This window comes from Melanerpes formicivorus, unplaced genomic scaffold (assembly GCF_026170545.1).
Source record: "Melanerpes formicivorus ecotype bairdi unplaced genomic scaffold, bMelFor1.0.p_v2 SCAF_8, whole genome shotgun sequence".
Lineage (NCBI taxonomy): Eukaryota > Metazoa > Chordata > Aves > Piciformes > Picidae > Melanerpes > Melanerpes formicivorus.
Window position 1 is genome coordinate 19,769,838 of NW_027142360.1, and position 13,873 is coordinate 19,783,710.

A 13,873-nucleotide genomic window follows, 5' to 3' on the forward strand; every position below is an offset into this window, starting at 1 on the left:
TCCCCCAGCAAAGCAGGGTAGGCTGGCAGGGGCACATTTGGAGGGGCTGAGGCAGGAGGAAGCAGTGCAAGGGTGGTGATAGACCCCAGCCAGAAGGGCTGGTGCCAGGAAAGGGGGGTGGGGAGGATGCAGGCAGGGGTCCATGCTTTAGTAAGGGGCACAATGGGGGAAAGGGCTGCTTCTGAAGCACCCTGCTGCTCCCTCAGACACTGGCCTGGAGGGTGAAGAGGCATCGGTGTGGTTTTGCAGGGTGTGTGCCCAGCAGAGAAGGAAGACAGGGTGAGTGGCCAAGGAACTGCCCTGCTTCATGGCTTGAAGTACCAGATCCAGCCCACCCCTGGCAGCTCACTCATGCTCCTCCTCAAAATAAAACCCCTCAGCAGCTGCCACCTGAAAGGGGGTCTGCCAGGTGCCAGGGATGAGCCAGTCTCTGGCCACACATGGGAGAACCAGTTTTACTTCCAGAGAGGGGGCTGAGGCTCACCCCAGGGAGGGTTTTGGTGAAGGAAAGGCCCAGGATATAAAATCCTAAAGCCCCTCAGGCTCCTGGCACTGGGGAGGAGCCTGTGGGGGTGCTTTGCAGCGCTCACAACCAGGGTTTAATTGCTATTAATAAGGCTAATCAGCTAAATCCCTGACTGTCACTTGCAGTCCCTCCTTCACCCTCTCCCATGGGTGCTCCCCCAGCACACATGAGGCATCCCCAGCAATGGGGCCGGGCTGGTGGGGCTCCCACAGGTCCCAGGGTGGTGCTTACACACACAACCCCCCCGAGCTGCCCCCGGGACACACAGCCCAGCAGCAGGCAAGGAGAAGATGGCTGCCAGTCCTTGTTCTGCCAGGGGAAGGCTGCCCACACATGGCAGCTGGGAAGTGTGGCCTTGCTGCCCTCCACTGGCACGACAGACGGGGGGCTCATGGGGTGGCCAGCAGTGGGGTGTGCAGCCCTCCTGGTACCCTCTGTGTCCACTCTGGCCCCCTGGGCTGGCAGTGGGTTCATTCCAAGCTACAGCACTGTGATGTGCAACACTCCAATGATGGGCAGCCAACATGTGCCCAGTGCTGACTCCTCATTCTCCTCCCACTGAATCCTCTGACTGAGGTGATGTCCCAGCTGCTGGGATGGCTACAGAAGTGGCATCCTCCATTTTATTAAAAAAAAACCAAAACCCCCACAAAACCAAAACCAAAAGCAAATGTTTTGCACAGAACAATAGGCAAAGGAGCAGGGCAGCAGCGCTGGGCACTGTCAGCTGTCTTCACTCTGCCCCGGGGCTGCCCAGCAAGGGAAGGGTCAGGTCAGGGGTGTGAAAGGGAAGATGCTGCTACAAATGGACACAGTTGCCAAAGAGCAAGCCCAATGCTGCAGGCCCCATCAGCTGAACCATGTCCCTAGAAGCCTGCCTGTCACCTCCTCCCCTTAGGGCTCATTTTGCTGGCAGCAAAGGGACGGTTCAGTCAGCATCCTCCTCTGCCCACAGCAGGGCTAGCAAAGCTTCACCTTCAGCACCCTGCTAGCACTGCCCCATGTTGCAGATGATCTTACCCACCCATCTCTCTAACTCCCAGACCAGCACCATCCCCTTCCCAGACCACCAGCACCAAAACCAACCCAAAACTTCTCCCACTCAAGTACAGTGACACACAGGGAGGCAGGGTGAGTGGAATCCAAGAAGAGCAGCAGGGAACCGCTGTTGGCTAAAGCATGCCAGACAGCCCGGTGAGACAGGTCCTGAGGTCCCACAGGTAAGGGAGAGGAAGAGAGAGGTTACTCTGTGAGTGGTAGCAGGAGGCTGCTGCCCAGCTGGGGGTTGCAGCCTGGCCCTTGCATGCCTCCCCCTTCCCTGCTGAAAGTCTCTGCCCTCTGCAGCCCCTCTTCATCGGATGATCGGTGCCGAGCGGTCGTTGGTGACTGTGGGGCGCAGCTTCACTGTGGCAAAGGGGTTGGTACCTCTGGAAGGAGAGAGGAAATAGGAAACCATCAGGAAATCTCCAAAGACCATGCAGGGGTCCTGCTGGCCAAGCAAAAGCTATTTAATCCTGCTGGAGAGCCACCTCCATGTCAAGGGGGAGAGTGTGGCAAAGCTGGCTGCTGAGCACGTTTTCTCCCTTCTTAACACACCCTGCTGCAGGCTCACATGTGGTTCTCTTGGGCTCTTCTTAGGGCTTCTCATCCTCCCCCTTCCATAGGATGATGACAGAACAGCAGCCTAAGGCTGTCCCTTGCAGTACCACTCTATACACCTGTGGCCCCTGATGCTCCAAGCAAGGAGTCAGGGAGCAGACCACAGCACCATGCCTAAGGTATGGTGACACCAACCCAGCTGCAGGGAGAAGGAAAGCTGGGAGGTGTGGCAGGTCACATCCCCACAGACCTGACTCATCGAAGCTAAAAGCCACCTCACTCACACCTCAGCCCTTTCCAAGCAGGCAGACCTGCACAGGTCATGTAGCTCCAGGCTCAGGCTACAAGCTGCTATTGTGGTGCTTCCAGAATGAATGGTAAGGAGCATGCAGAGCTGGCCATATGCTCAGGGTGCTCATAGGCCCTACCTTGTGTTACCAAAGGCAGGAGAGGGCATTCCCAGTAAGCAGAAGCCAGAATGACTCATCTCTGCTTTCTGTCCTGGAAGGTGGCTTGTGCCTTGCTTTTCTCTCCTGTCCCTCCCACATTTGATAATCCAAAAGATTAACTAATAGTGGCATTGTAGTTATGCCTCACCACCACCTGACGAGTCCAGAGCAGTGCTCCACACCTCACTCACCGTGGGAAGAGTTCAGGGGGCTGCTGAAATACTCCTGATTTCTGCAGTGAGAAGAAAGGCAGTGGTGAGTGATCTGGGGTGTGGCATGGAGAGGCAGAACTGGGGCAGGAGACACCACACACATGGAGGAAGATTTCACAAAACACTTAAGTGAGTTAGGAGCCCAAGTTCTATTGACAGGGCTCTGACTTTTTACTCATTCAGGCTTTGCAAAAGCCCACAAATCCACCACTGCAGATACCCTGGTATCTGTGGTGGAGGGTTGGCCCTACATCACAGGAGGTTCTGTATTCCCCTAGGACACTGCTCTTTGTCCTGAGGAAGGAAGGAGATGCCTCAGATCCCCAAAGCATCACGTCTGAAGAGCACAGCAAACAGGGACAGTCTGAGCTACATTTCACTCTGCCAGCACAGAGATGCCCTCCTCATGTTGCCCACACACCCTAGCAAAGAGCTTACCATCAGTCTCCTCACATGCTTCCTGCATCCGTGGGGAACTCAAGAGCTGTAGCTACCTACCCTACACCACATGCTGCTCTAATGTGGACCACCTTGTTGGAGGAAGATGGCCCCAGGCCCTGTGGTGATTATTCTTGGTCAATAGTGAGGGATCAGTGGCCACTGGCCTGCTAAAGCATGGCAGTTTGTGTAGCTGATGGCAGATAAGAAAGCCACATGTGGCTCTCTGTGTTCCAGATGGGAAGTCAAACAAACACACAGCCATTTGCTCCTGGCTCAACTGAAGGATGCCTTAGTCATAAGTTTAGAGCAAGGCTGGGTCTTCCCAAACTTCCAATGAGGCTTGCTCTCTCTGCCATGGTGCTCCACATGCTTCACACACTTCATTGCCCAATCTCAAGCCTATCCTTACACCCTAGCCCTGGGACTGGATGGAAACCAGTGACCCAGAGTGGAGGACAGACTGCAGAGACTGTTCACCTCTGTTGTGCAGCCTTGAGGTTCCCTGAAGCCACAGTGCAATATATGAATGGGAAAAGAGAGTAATTGTATGTTGCATTTTTCAGTCCTTTTAGCCATCCAGTTGCTAGCACCTTCACACTGGCCTGGAACCAGTGACCAGAGATGAGGCTTCCCAGCCTCCCATGAGACTGAGCAAGTAATGCCCCACAGGCAGCACTCTTCTTCCATTTCTCAGGTCCTCACCTTGAGCTGTCCTCGACTTAAACTTTGTCCTCAGTCAATTCCCCACAGCTGGAAGGGGGCCAAGTAGAGGGTCTCCTACTCTGTATGCCATCCATAAGCCATGGGCTGGACACAACTTGTACTAAGGCTCTCCAAAACAGCTGTGCCCTCAGCCTTTGCCCCTAGCTTTTCCCTTACTCCAGCTGTAACTTTAACCAAACCTTTGCTTGAATTTAGAAGAGGAGCACTATGAAATTCCTCTCCCTTCTCTGACAGGAGAAGGATGGCATCTCTGTTAGCTGGTCACCCACTCCCAGCTCAGCCTGATCACTCTGTGGTCCTACTATTAGCAGAAAGAGGTGCTGCTCTTCAGCCACCAGAAATCAGGCTGGGAGGTCATGGAGAAAAGGACTGAACTGAAGGGTCCCTGGTGAGCAAAAAGAGAGAGAGATAAGGAAGGCAGGGGCAGGAAAGCAGTTGCCTCGGGGAGCAAAGCCAGCCAGTGAGGATCTGCACACACAAGGCTGACTGGCAGGGTCCACCCAGGGCATGAAGGGGTGTGAACAGACTGGGTGAGAAAGGCCAGTGCTGACAAGATCCCTTAGCTCAGGTCACTCCCCAACATCTGGAAGGCATTTTTCATTCTCAGCAGGCCAATGCAGAAAAAGTGTGCCTTGGATGATGAAAGTCAGATGTGGCCCATTCCACCTACACCCACCAGCCACTCCTCCTGCACTCACCTTGGAGCCTGAGCTGACTGGGGTGGCCACTCCACTCTGGTGACTGCTGGCACCCACTGAGAGGGGAGGTGGGTTTGGCAAACTGGGCTGGGCAGCAGCAGCAGGCCTGTAAGTGCTAGAAGAAGGAGTGCTGGGATGGTCAAGGATGTCATCCATACTGTGACTGCTTCGCAGCGGGAAGGACCTGAGCAGGAGGAGAGGACAGTGACAGTCAAAGAGCAAGGAACAGGGAGCAGCAGAGGTGCTAGCCACCACACATATCTGTGGGAAGTCTCTGGAGAACATACATGGCTTGGACTGGTCTAGTCACAAACACCTGCACATGTTAGGGGAGGCTGTGAAGTCTTGAGGTATGGCAAGACTCTCAGCAGATGCTCCACAATGGGAGCGCTGCAGCTCTCCATGGAACACACCCCAGAGAGGTAGCAATGGTGTTAGTGACCTACCAGAAGCCACCCCAGCCATCTGCTTTCCTGTTACCTGGTAGCTGTCTCCTCCATCTCCCTCGCATCCTGCAGAGGCTTGACGTAAGCTTCAGGGAACCAGCCGCACCTAGGCCACAGCAACAGAGACAAATAAGGCCCAGGCAGCCCTGGTTTGTGGCTTTTCAGATCCAGCTGATCTACAGCAGATCCACTCCTGATCTACACCCATCCCACACATCACCCAAGCCACTGCTGCTGCTATCACGTGTGACAGGCTCCCTGCGCGTTTCTTACCCCTAGGTGGGGCACAGGGTCACTGACACAATCTTTGAGCCTGGACCAGGACTTATCTCAAAGGCTGTGGAAAATCCCTGCTCCCAGGAACAGTGCTGGTGCAATCCAAGCTCAATCACAGGGGAGCCAAGGCCAGCAGCCAAGGAAGGTGTGGAAATCTCAGGGCAAAGCAGTTCCACCCCTGAAACCTCCTTAAAGAGAGGCATCTTGCTCATCTGACATCTGAGCATGAGCTTCCCTGCAGGGAACAAGGGCACAATGTGGAACACAGCAGGCTTTGCTCAGAGGTGTGGGCCAGCAGCTCCACAGGGAGTAATTCAGTAAGTGCTGGGTGCAGCAGTTTCCATGCCCTGTCTGTGCTGGAGGCTGCAGCAGCAGTTGTGATGTGAGCTGAGAAATGTCAGGGCTCTCAGGTAACTTCAGCAGTTCACGGCCCTGAGCTGGGTCCCATGACAGGAGTCACTCAGTCATGCAAGCTGGGAGGGGGTCACTACATCCCTGGCTCTCCCACCCAAATCCCCTGGAACCTTCTCAGGCAGCTCATCCACCCCAGCCCTGCCTCACCACATCTCCTCAGCCCACGACTGAGATCATGGTGGCGTCCCACACAGGCGGCATGCGAGACTTGGCGCCCAGGCCGCACCAGGAGGGAAGGAGGGAGATCTTTGCAGGCTTACACCTCCCAGCTCCAGCCCCAAAGCAGCCACGTACACGGAGGAGCCCTCCAGCTTGCCGTAGAGCCAACCGTTCTGCGCGTCCGGCATCAGCACCGCGATCACATCCCCGGGCTCAAAGCTCAGCAGGGTGCGGTTGGTGCCCGTGGTGTGTGGCACCAGAGCCTGCACCCTGGCCATGCCGCTCCTCCTCCTGCCCTCGCCGCTGCTGCTGGCCTCGCCAAAGGAGCCCGAGCGGGAGGTACGGCCCGTAGGCAGCAGACCTGCAGGGAGGCAGGCAAGGGGTAAGGGTCAGGTCTGGCATCCTCCGGCTCAAGGAGATGCTCCGAGGAGCATCCAAGGAGACCTTATGGTAGCCTTCCAGTACCTTAAGGGGGCCTACAAGAAAGCTGGGGAGGGACCTTTTAGGGTGCCAGGGAGTGATAGGGCTGGGGGGAATGGGAAAAAGAAACAGAAATGGGTAGACTCAGATTGGATGTTAGGAAGAAGTTCTTCCCCATGAGGGAGGTGAGATACTGGAACAGGTTGCCCAGGGAGGTGGTTAGAAGCATCATCCCTGGAGGTTTTTAAGGCCAGGCTGGATGTGGCTCTGAGCAAGCTGATCTAGTGTGAGGTGTCCCTGCCCATGGCAGGGGGGCTGGATCTAGATGATCCTTGAGGTCCCTTCCAACCCTAACAATTCTATGATTCTAAGACCCACGCTGCCTCAAAGGGACCAGCACTGCCCCAGTCCAGTAATTACTCTGGAGGAGAGTAGCTGACCTTGCCCTGCAGGGGGAGAACAGGATAGAGCATGGGCAAAGCATGGCAAAATGTTCATCTTGCAGGAGAAAAATCAGATCAAGCTGAAACCACTTGCTCTGCACTATGCCCCCTTAGGCCAAATGTCTGGAGCAGAAGCACTGTGTGACTTAGCTGATGGCTCTCTTCCCCAGCCCTGCTAGAGCAACTGAGAACTTGAGGAATTGTTCTCTCCCCTTGCCCTTTTGTCTGGTTTTATGTGTTGCTGGGTTTTTCATAAACACTTTAAGCTGACATTTTTCAGGCAGGGAAAGCAGGTTAGAGATGAGGTAGCTGGCTGGGCTCTGTAGGACAGGGCAACATTTAACCTCACAGTGCAAGGGAAGGTGCATTACCAAAATGGGAACTCGAGTAAGAATCAGCCCTCATGGTTCAAGGACCCTTGAAAATTTCCCCTCACCCCTCACCTCACACAGCCAGCCAGGAAGCCTGCCCTTGTCCTGACTGGACCTTGTTCTGAAGGTTGTGCTCACCCCCCCCACCTGCATTCAGCCTTGCCTTCCCCAGCTCCCATAGGCACTGTCCTCTCACAGTGTCCTGAAACATGGCTGAGAGCTGCTGGTCTGACAGATTAGTGTCCCTCCCCAAATCCAGCCCCATTCCCAGAGAGACCCAAACTCTTGTGTCTCCCCAAAGCATTACTCCTGGACATGGGTCGTACTGGCTGATGGTGTCCTCCGCAGTGGCCGCCTAGGGGTCTCTGGCTGAGCAGGCAGTCTCATTTCTGAGGGCTCTGGAGAGAAGGTGCTGGATCTGCTCCCAGTCATGGACGAAGGAAAGTCCCCAAGGGGTCTCTGGGGCTGTTGGAAAGAAAGGAGGCTGAATAGATGTTGACAGAGTCTGCAGTTAAGCAGGAGGTGTTCTGAGAGATACCCAGTCTCTCTCAGAAAGCCAAATCCAGCCCTTTCCAGCCCATACACACACTGCCCTTGGCCAGGAGAGGCTACGGAAGCTGGACAAGGCAGCAAGTACTATGGTCAGCCAAGGTCTTGCCCTGCAGACTGGAAGGGGCAACTGCAGCCAAGGCAGAAGCTACCCATGGGCTGGCTCCTTACCATCTCAAGGTGTGTGGGAGTGAGCCGGCTGGATGGATAGCCCTGGCTGTGGGAGGCTGTGAGAAGAGCCTGAGAGTGACTGTTTGAGGGGTTGCGGGTGGCCTCCAGCTGCTCCTTCCACTGGGGTGCCTTGGTCTGTATCATGCCCCGAGCCTGAGGAGAGAAAGAAGAGGGGGTGATGGGGCAGAACAGCTAGAGAGGAAGCCAAGGGCTGGCACAGGCATTAGATTAGGGACCAGGTTCTCCCACAATTATCTTTGTGGGAATGTCCAAGCAGAGCCCTGCAGGAGTGGATTTCTAGGACAGCAGAGACCTTGTGGTTCCAAAGACCCTGCTGTAAGTGCCTGCATCACCCTTCCCATTGCTCACACCCCCATTTAACCCCATCAACACCATCCTCACCCCTGGCCATGCTCTTCCAGCCTAGTACTGCCAGCTGAACCCCACAGCAAGAAATTAGATCGTTTCTTGCCCAGGCAATGCAGCGATGCTGCCTTCACCCAAGGGGCAGCTCAGCCCTGGCTCCCTCCTGCCTGCCTGCTCCTTAGCATGCCAGAGCCATACCCTGCTGTAAAAGTGGAGGAGAGTGTTGTAGAGCATCTGGTGCTTTTCAGCCAGGAAGCGGTAGCGGCGTGTCTCCTCCAGCTCAGCCTCCCTCTGGCTCTCAGATACAAATGCCTGCATCTCCAAGCGCAGCTGCATCACATTCTCCTGGGCCACAGGGGAAAGAGGGAGCAAGGGATCAGTGTAAACCCAGCAGAGTGGGCTCAGGCATGGCAAGGGAAGGGTTGAAGCAGGTCCTTGCGTCTACCGGCTTCCCAGTCCGCTGGCGGTGCTGGAGCAGCACAGAGCAGCAAGAGCGGAGTGCCAGGGGTTAAGTCACTGCGTCCTGGGGCTTGCTAAAGGAGACAAGGGCTTGGCAGGCAGGAGCACTGCAAGCCACCAGCACCCTGTAGAAAAGGAGCCGCCTCCTTTCCAGATAAGCTGGCTGCCTTTTGAACGCTGGGGACAGCCCCTTGGCTTTTAAGGCAGGACAAGGACAAGGCTCAGAAATCGGCCTTGGCTGCAGATAAACCACCTGGCTCTTCCCCAGCTGCCCCTCCTGCCATGGCTGCTCACCTTCATCTCCCGGGCATTTTTATCACGGGCCCTCTCCATCCTCCACATGTTGGCTGTGCACAAGTCCAGGTTGGAGGCTCTGCGCTGGTACTCCAGCTCATACTGCTTCTGGCTTTCCTGCCAGGGAGAAACCAGGCTGGGTGAGGAAATGGAGCCAGTCACACTGTGATGCAGCAAGGGTCCTGCTCTGATGGGTGGTTGAGCATCTGAGTCCCTCTGAGATCAGGCTTCACCTGGACCTCTTATAAAAAGCCTGCCTTCACCTTCATCTTCATCTTATTGCTAATAAACCTCAGGAGCTACAACAGTTGCCCAGCTGCTCTGACACTAGGAGTAAGTCCCCACGCTTCTGTCTCTCTCCTCCATGACACTACCCATCACCAGGGCCACCGAGGCCACAATGGCATAGGACCCATACCCACAGGTTGTGGTTTGGGAAGCTGGGAACTCTGCTTTTGGGATGCCCCATTGACACATTTGGCCAGTCCCATTGCACAAACAGTCACCTGCCCTCTGTCATCAGCCAGACCAGAGGTTTTTCCCTTAGGCTGAGGAAGGTCAAGGAAATATCTCAGGGGCTCAAGCAAAAGCCCTTGGATGAAGGGGAGAGGGAAACAAAGGAAGTTTGAGGAGGAGAGGAGAGTTCATAACTCACTCTGATGAACTGCACATCCATCTTGGTGTTCTTTTCCATGTGCTGCAGCAAGTCCACATGGAAGGTTTGAGCCTGGAAAAAGCAAAGGAGTTGTCATCCTTGTCCCTTCCCCACATGGGATGAAGGGGCAGCTCACAAAACCCAAAGAGTTCATGACTCCTCTGCCACCTAGACCAGACACAGAGCCAGAAATGGGCACTTCAGGGCTAACAGGGAGCAGCCCTGCAGCCTGGAGGTTGGCACCCACCCAGCAGTTAACCCCCGAGCTTTGGCCTGGGCACAAACAGCAGTGCCAGGAAAGGTTAGCATCCCCTTCACTGCCATCCCACCACTGCCACCCAGGGAAAGACACAGTCTCATTACATCTCTGGAGCCATGGCTCAGTTTACTGCACACCTGCTGCTGTGCTTGCAGAGAGATGGTGATGGTCCACCACTGAACAACAGCCAGGCCCTGAACATGCCACCTCTGTAACATGCCTCTGTCACATGCAGCTTGAGTAGCAAGGAGGCAGGCACCTGCCAGCAGGCACATGAGAGGGCAGCAGATAGGGGAAGTCAGGCAAATATCCGCATGCTGTGGTGATGGGAGTTCCTTTTCCCCCACCTGCACAAGCTTCTAGGAAAACCACTCACCACAACTTCCAAATCAGAACTCAGGAGTCTCTGCATGTCAGACATCTGCATCAGAATTTCACCTTCAGGGAAAGAGACAAAAGAGGCTAAAAAATACCCTGCTGCCATTTCCTTGTGTGCCCAAGGTGTCAGACCAAGTAGTGTGCACCCCAGGATGATGATATATGGGTGTGAAAGTCCAACAGATATCTCAGCTTACTGCTCTCTGCACCCTGAGAGAGGCCAATACTCTTCCTCCCCCAACTGAGCTCCACCATCATTCCCCAGGCACTGCTCCAGGCCATGAATCTGCCAGTCCAGCACTCTGCTACAGCCTGTGGTGCCAGCAGGCAGCCTTGGCTCTGCCATGGGCTCTGGATGCTGGGTTTCACTCTGCCAGAGCCCCTCTATGACCATTTCTAACTCTAATGGCACCCCAGCTGTGGTGCACGGCTCTGGCTGTCCTACAAGAAAGTATCTACAGCAGCTGCTGCTGTGCACTATCCCAGCTCACTGGTGTTGGTGTTATGAAATCAGGAAAGGAAGAGATTGATGACATGGAGCAGGGGAGCAAGCTGGGTGCTGCAGCTGATGATAGGAGCCTGGAGAAGGGACACATCTGTGGAAGCTTTTAACTAACATGTTGTTAGTCCATGCGCTTCAACCTTTTCCTCACACCTGCAGGAAGGAGCAAACTGGTTCCTCCAAGAGGAAAACTTTAGCACTCAGGGCAGGATATCTCAACAAGGGCTGGTATCCATGAGTGGTCCCAGGGGCTGGGGTCAGTCATTCATCTGAGAGATACAGGGGAGAGTGCAGTGGCCCTGGGGAGTTATTCAAGGATACACAATAAATCTGACTCTCACCACCTGGGCAGGGTCTGGTGCTGTGAGACACCATGTGGTGGAGCTGTCTCCCTTCCCCCAACACCTGGAAAGGGACTAGCTAAGGGGCAAGACCAAAAAAATCTACCTGTAGCTTATCTCAGGGCAGAGGATGGTGAGCAGAAGAGCCTTACCCAGCACATGTGAGGTGGAGCTCTGCAGCGCTTGCTCCGCAATCTTCTCGACCGCCTTAAAATACACTTCAGCTGCTTTGGATAATGCTGTGAGGAAAGGGGAGGTAAGGTTGTGGCCACCTTCCCACCACCACCAGCCCAGCAAGCAGCACAGAGAACAGCCATCCCCTGGTACCTTGCCTACAGGCAAGGACATCCCATCTCTCCCCATCTGTGCCTGGGAGCAGCAGGAGGCTCTGGAGCAGGAGAGAAGTGAATAAGTGCAGCTGAGGACACACCGTGAGGGGACAAGCAGCCCTGCCCTGGGGGACAGCAGTCCCTCCTGAGGCACAGTGGACACCCAAGCAGATGAAGCAGCATGATCTGGGCCATGCAGGACTCCACTCACCATGGAATGCACGCAGGTAGTTGTTGCCCAGGTACACCAGGTTCTCCAGTGCAGGGTTGAACTGCTCCAGGATGCTCTGTGGCCAGGCAGAAGCAGGTTAGTGCCAACCTTCCCCACCCCCAGAGACCTCAGCACGCTGGTCAGTGGCCTCCTGTGCAGTTCAGATGGGTGCAGAGGAGACATAGAATGCTCCCCCAGCCACAACACTGGGTGGCTGAAGTGATGGACAGCTGGGCACAAATTCAGCTCCCTGCACTGGAGGTAGCTGGGACCTTTAGCTGCCCTGAGTCCTCTTCAGCCAGCTGGGAGAAGAGCAGTGCCGGAGGGCAAGGTAGCTCACTAGAGAGCCAAGTGGTCACCTGAACATGGCTTTCTCCCAGGGCCCCACACTCACTGCAGACAAGGCAGTCACTGTAGCAGCCTGTCTCCTCACCCTTGCCTGCTGGTGTGAAGACCACCACTTATTATCCAGGCATGCAGTGACCTTTTCCTGACCAGGATGCAGTACACTGCCAGAGCCATCAGCCTGATAGGAGGGATGACAGATTGCTTCAGAACAGCCTCTCCATTCTTACCTGCTCTGTTTATCAAAGGTGTTTATTTCCTACAGCAGAGCAGACCAGAGGCTGCAACAAGGAATTCCCTCTTCTCCCAGCCCTAACCACCACGATGCAGCAGTGATGTGCCCAGGGAAGTGTCCATGAGATCAGGCTGCTCTTTCCAGCAGGGGGAAAACCAGCTGACTGAACTCCTTCCAAGACATGTCACCCTTCATAAGCATGTTCCATGTCCAAACCACCCTGGCTGCCCAATTCCTTCCTGGATCTGCCAGCCATCTGCTCTCAGAAAGAGCACAGAGCCCACAGGAGGTGCTGCAGTTCCACCTGGGGACAGATCCAGCCTTCAGCTGTCCACCCAAGGGAGCCTTTGATAGAAAACAAGTTCTTCTCCCAACAGTGTGACTCCCTTAGGCAGGCAGGAGCAGCCTACAGCGCTGGCACTCACCTTATAGATGGAGATGGTGGTCCTGTAGGATTGTTCCATCTCTGGAGCCTTTTCCCTCTCCCACAGGGAGACAAGGAGCGAAGGCGAGCGGAAGATGCTATACCGGCTCCGAGGGCTCTCTTCTGCACAGCCAGCAGGATGGAAGGAGCCTGTGACTGGCAAGGTAGGACAGCAGGAAGGCACAGACGTGGTACAAAGGGAACAGAGCACTGCTGGAGTTTAATAATTCACCAGCCCAGAGGCTGGAACTTGATCTCTGGAAGTAACCAGACTCGGGGGAGAGAGGAATCCTGCGACAGCCAGCAAGGACATGTGACAGCCTCCTTGCATTATTGATTGCTGCCTCGGTGCCCAGCTCTCCCTGCCCTGGCACCTGTGGAGCCAGCCACCTGCCGGAGTAGCTGCCTTATGGCGCGCTGCCTGCGTCACTGCCACCGCTCGGAGCCGGCTCGCTCAGCCCGAGGCGCTAGCAGAGCATCTTCAGGTCCCTCTCACACAGCTTAGAGCCACAGGCAGCAGTAGCAGGGGGGAGACACAAGGAAGGATCAAACCACCTCTTCTTTGCCCACTATTGCCCCACCCCAGGACTTAGCCCTCTGGCTCTTAGCTTCCCTTAACTCTTAGTCTCAGTGAGTCTCCCTAACAGCAGGCACAAGCTTGTGTCTGAATCCTTCTGCATCTCCCTGCCCGCACGCAAGAAGCCCAAGCACGGATCAGGCTGCCAAGTCCCTGAAGACAGTGCAGGATTATAAAGGTGGGGGAAGAGTGCAAGCTGGGGGCAAAAAGCAGAAAGGAGCTTGTATTCTCTCCATCCCCAAATGCAGAGGTTTGTTTTGCCCCTCTGTTACACAGGAAAAAGAAAACTTTGACTCCATCTGCAAAGCCCCTTACATGCACAATCTCATTTGTAAAACTGAGGAACAGGAGGTAGATAAATCACATTTTAGCCCTACTCATAACTCAGCACTCACATTCCTGCCAGTGGTGGCCCTCAGGAATCAGTAGACACCGGGTCCAGCAAGCTTGCAGGTTACCCTGTCCAGGAACCACTTGGGGATAGCAAAATTAAAGCCTTGCCTCCAGCCATTTGTATCCTGAGGATCTTTAGTGTTCCTTCTTTCAGGACAGACCAGCTTCAAGGGGATTCTCATACAGGAGCTGGTCCAAAGCCTCTCCA

The 13,873-nt window shown here is 55.1% G+C and overlaps 1 protein-coding gene across 1 annotated transcript; it reads right to left on the reverse strand.

Moving 5' to 3' along the window:
- Nucleotides 1-1,148: 1,148 nt before the first annotated feature.
- On the reverse strand, nucleotides 1,149-12,832 carry BAIAP2L2 (BAR/IMD domain containing adaptor protein 2 like 2). Its single transcript, XM_068141703.1, has 14 exons — nucleotides 12,697-12,832; nucleotides 11,692-11,767; nucleotides 11,304-11,390; nucleotides 10,307-10,368; nucleotides 9,672-9,743; nucleotides 9,017-9,133; nucleotides 8,462-8,608; nucleotides 7,898-8,050; nucleotides 7,504-7,642; nucleotides 6,079-6,304; nucleotides 5,129-5,200; nucleotides 4,649-4,832; nucleotides 2,766-2,806; nucleotides 1,149-1,953 (listed from the first exon to the last, which is right to left on the reverse strand). Exons 1-14 carry the CDS (start codon nucleotides 12,733-12,735, stop codon nucleotides 1,878-1,880), a joined length of 1,491 nt encoding a protein of 496 aa, XP_067997804.1. The 5' UTR covers nucleotides 12,736-12,832; the 3' UTR covers nucleotides 1,149-1,877.
- Nucleotides 12,833-13,873: the final 1,041 nt, after the last annotated feature.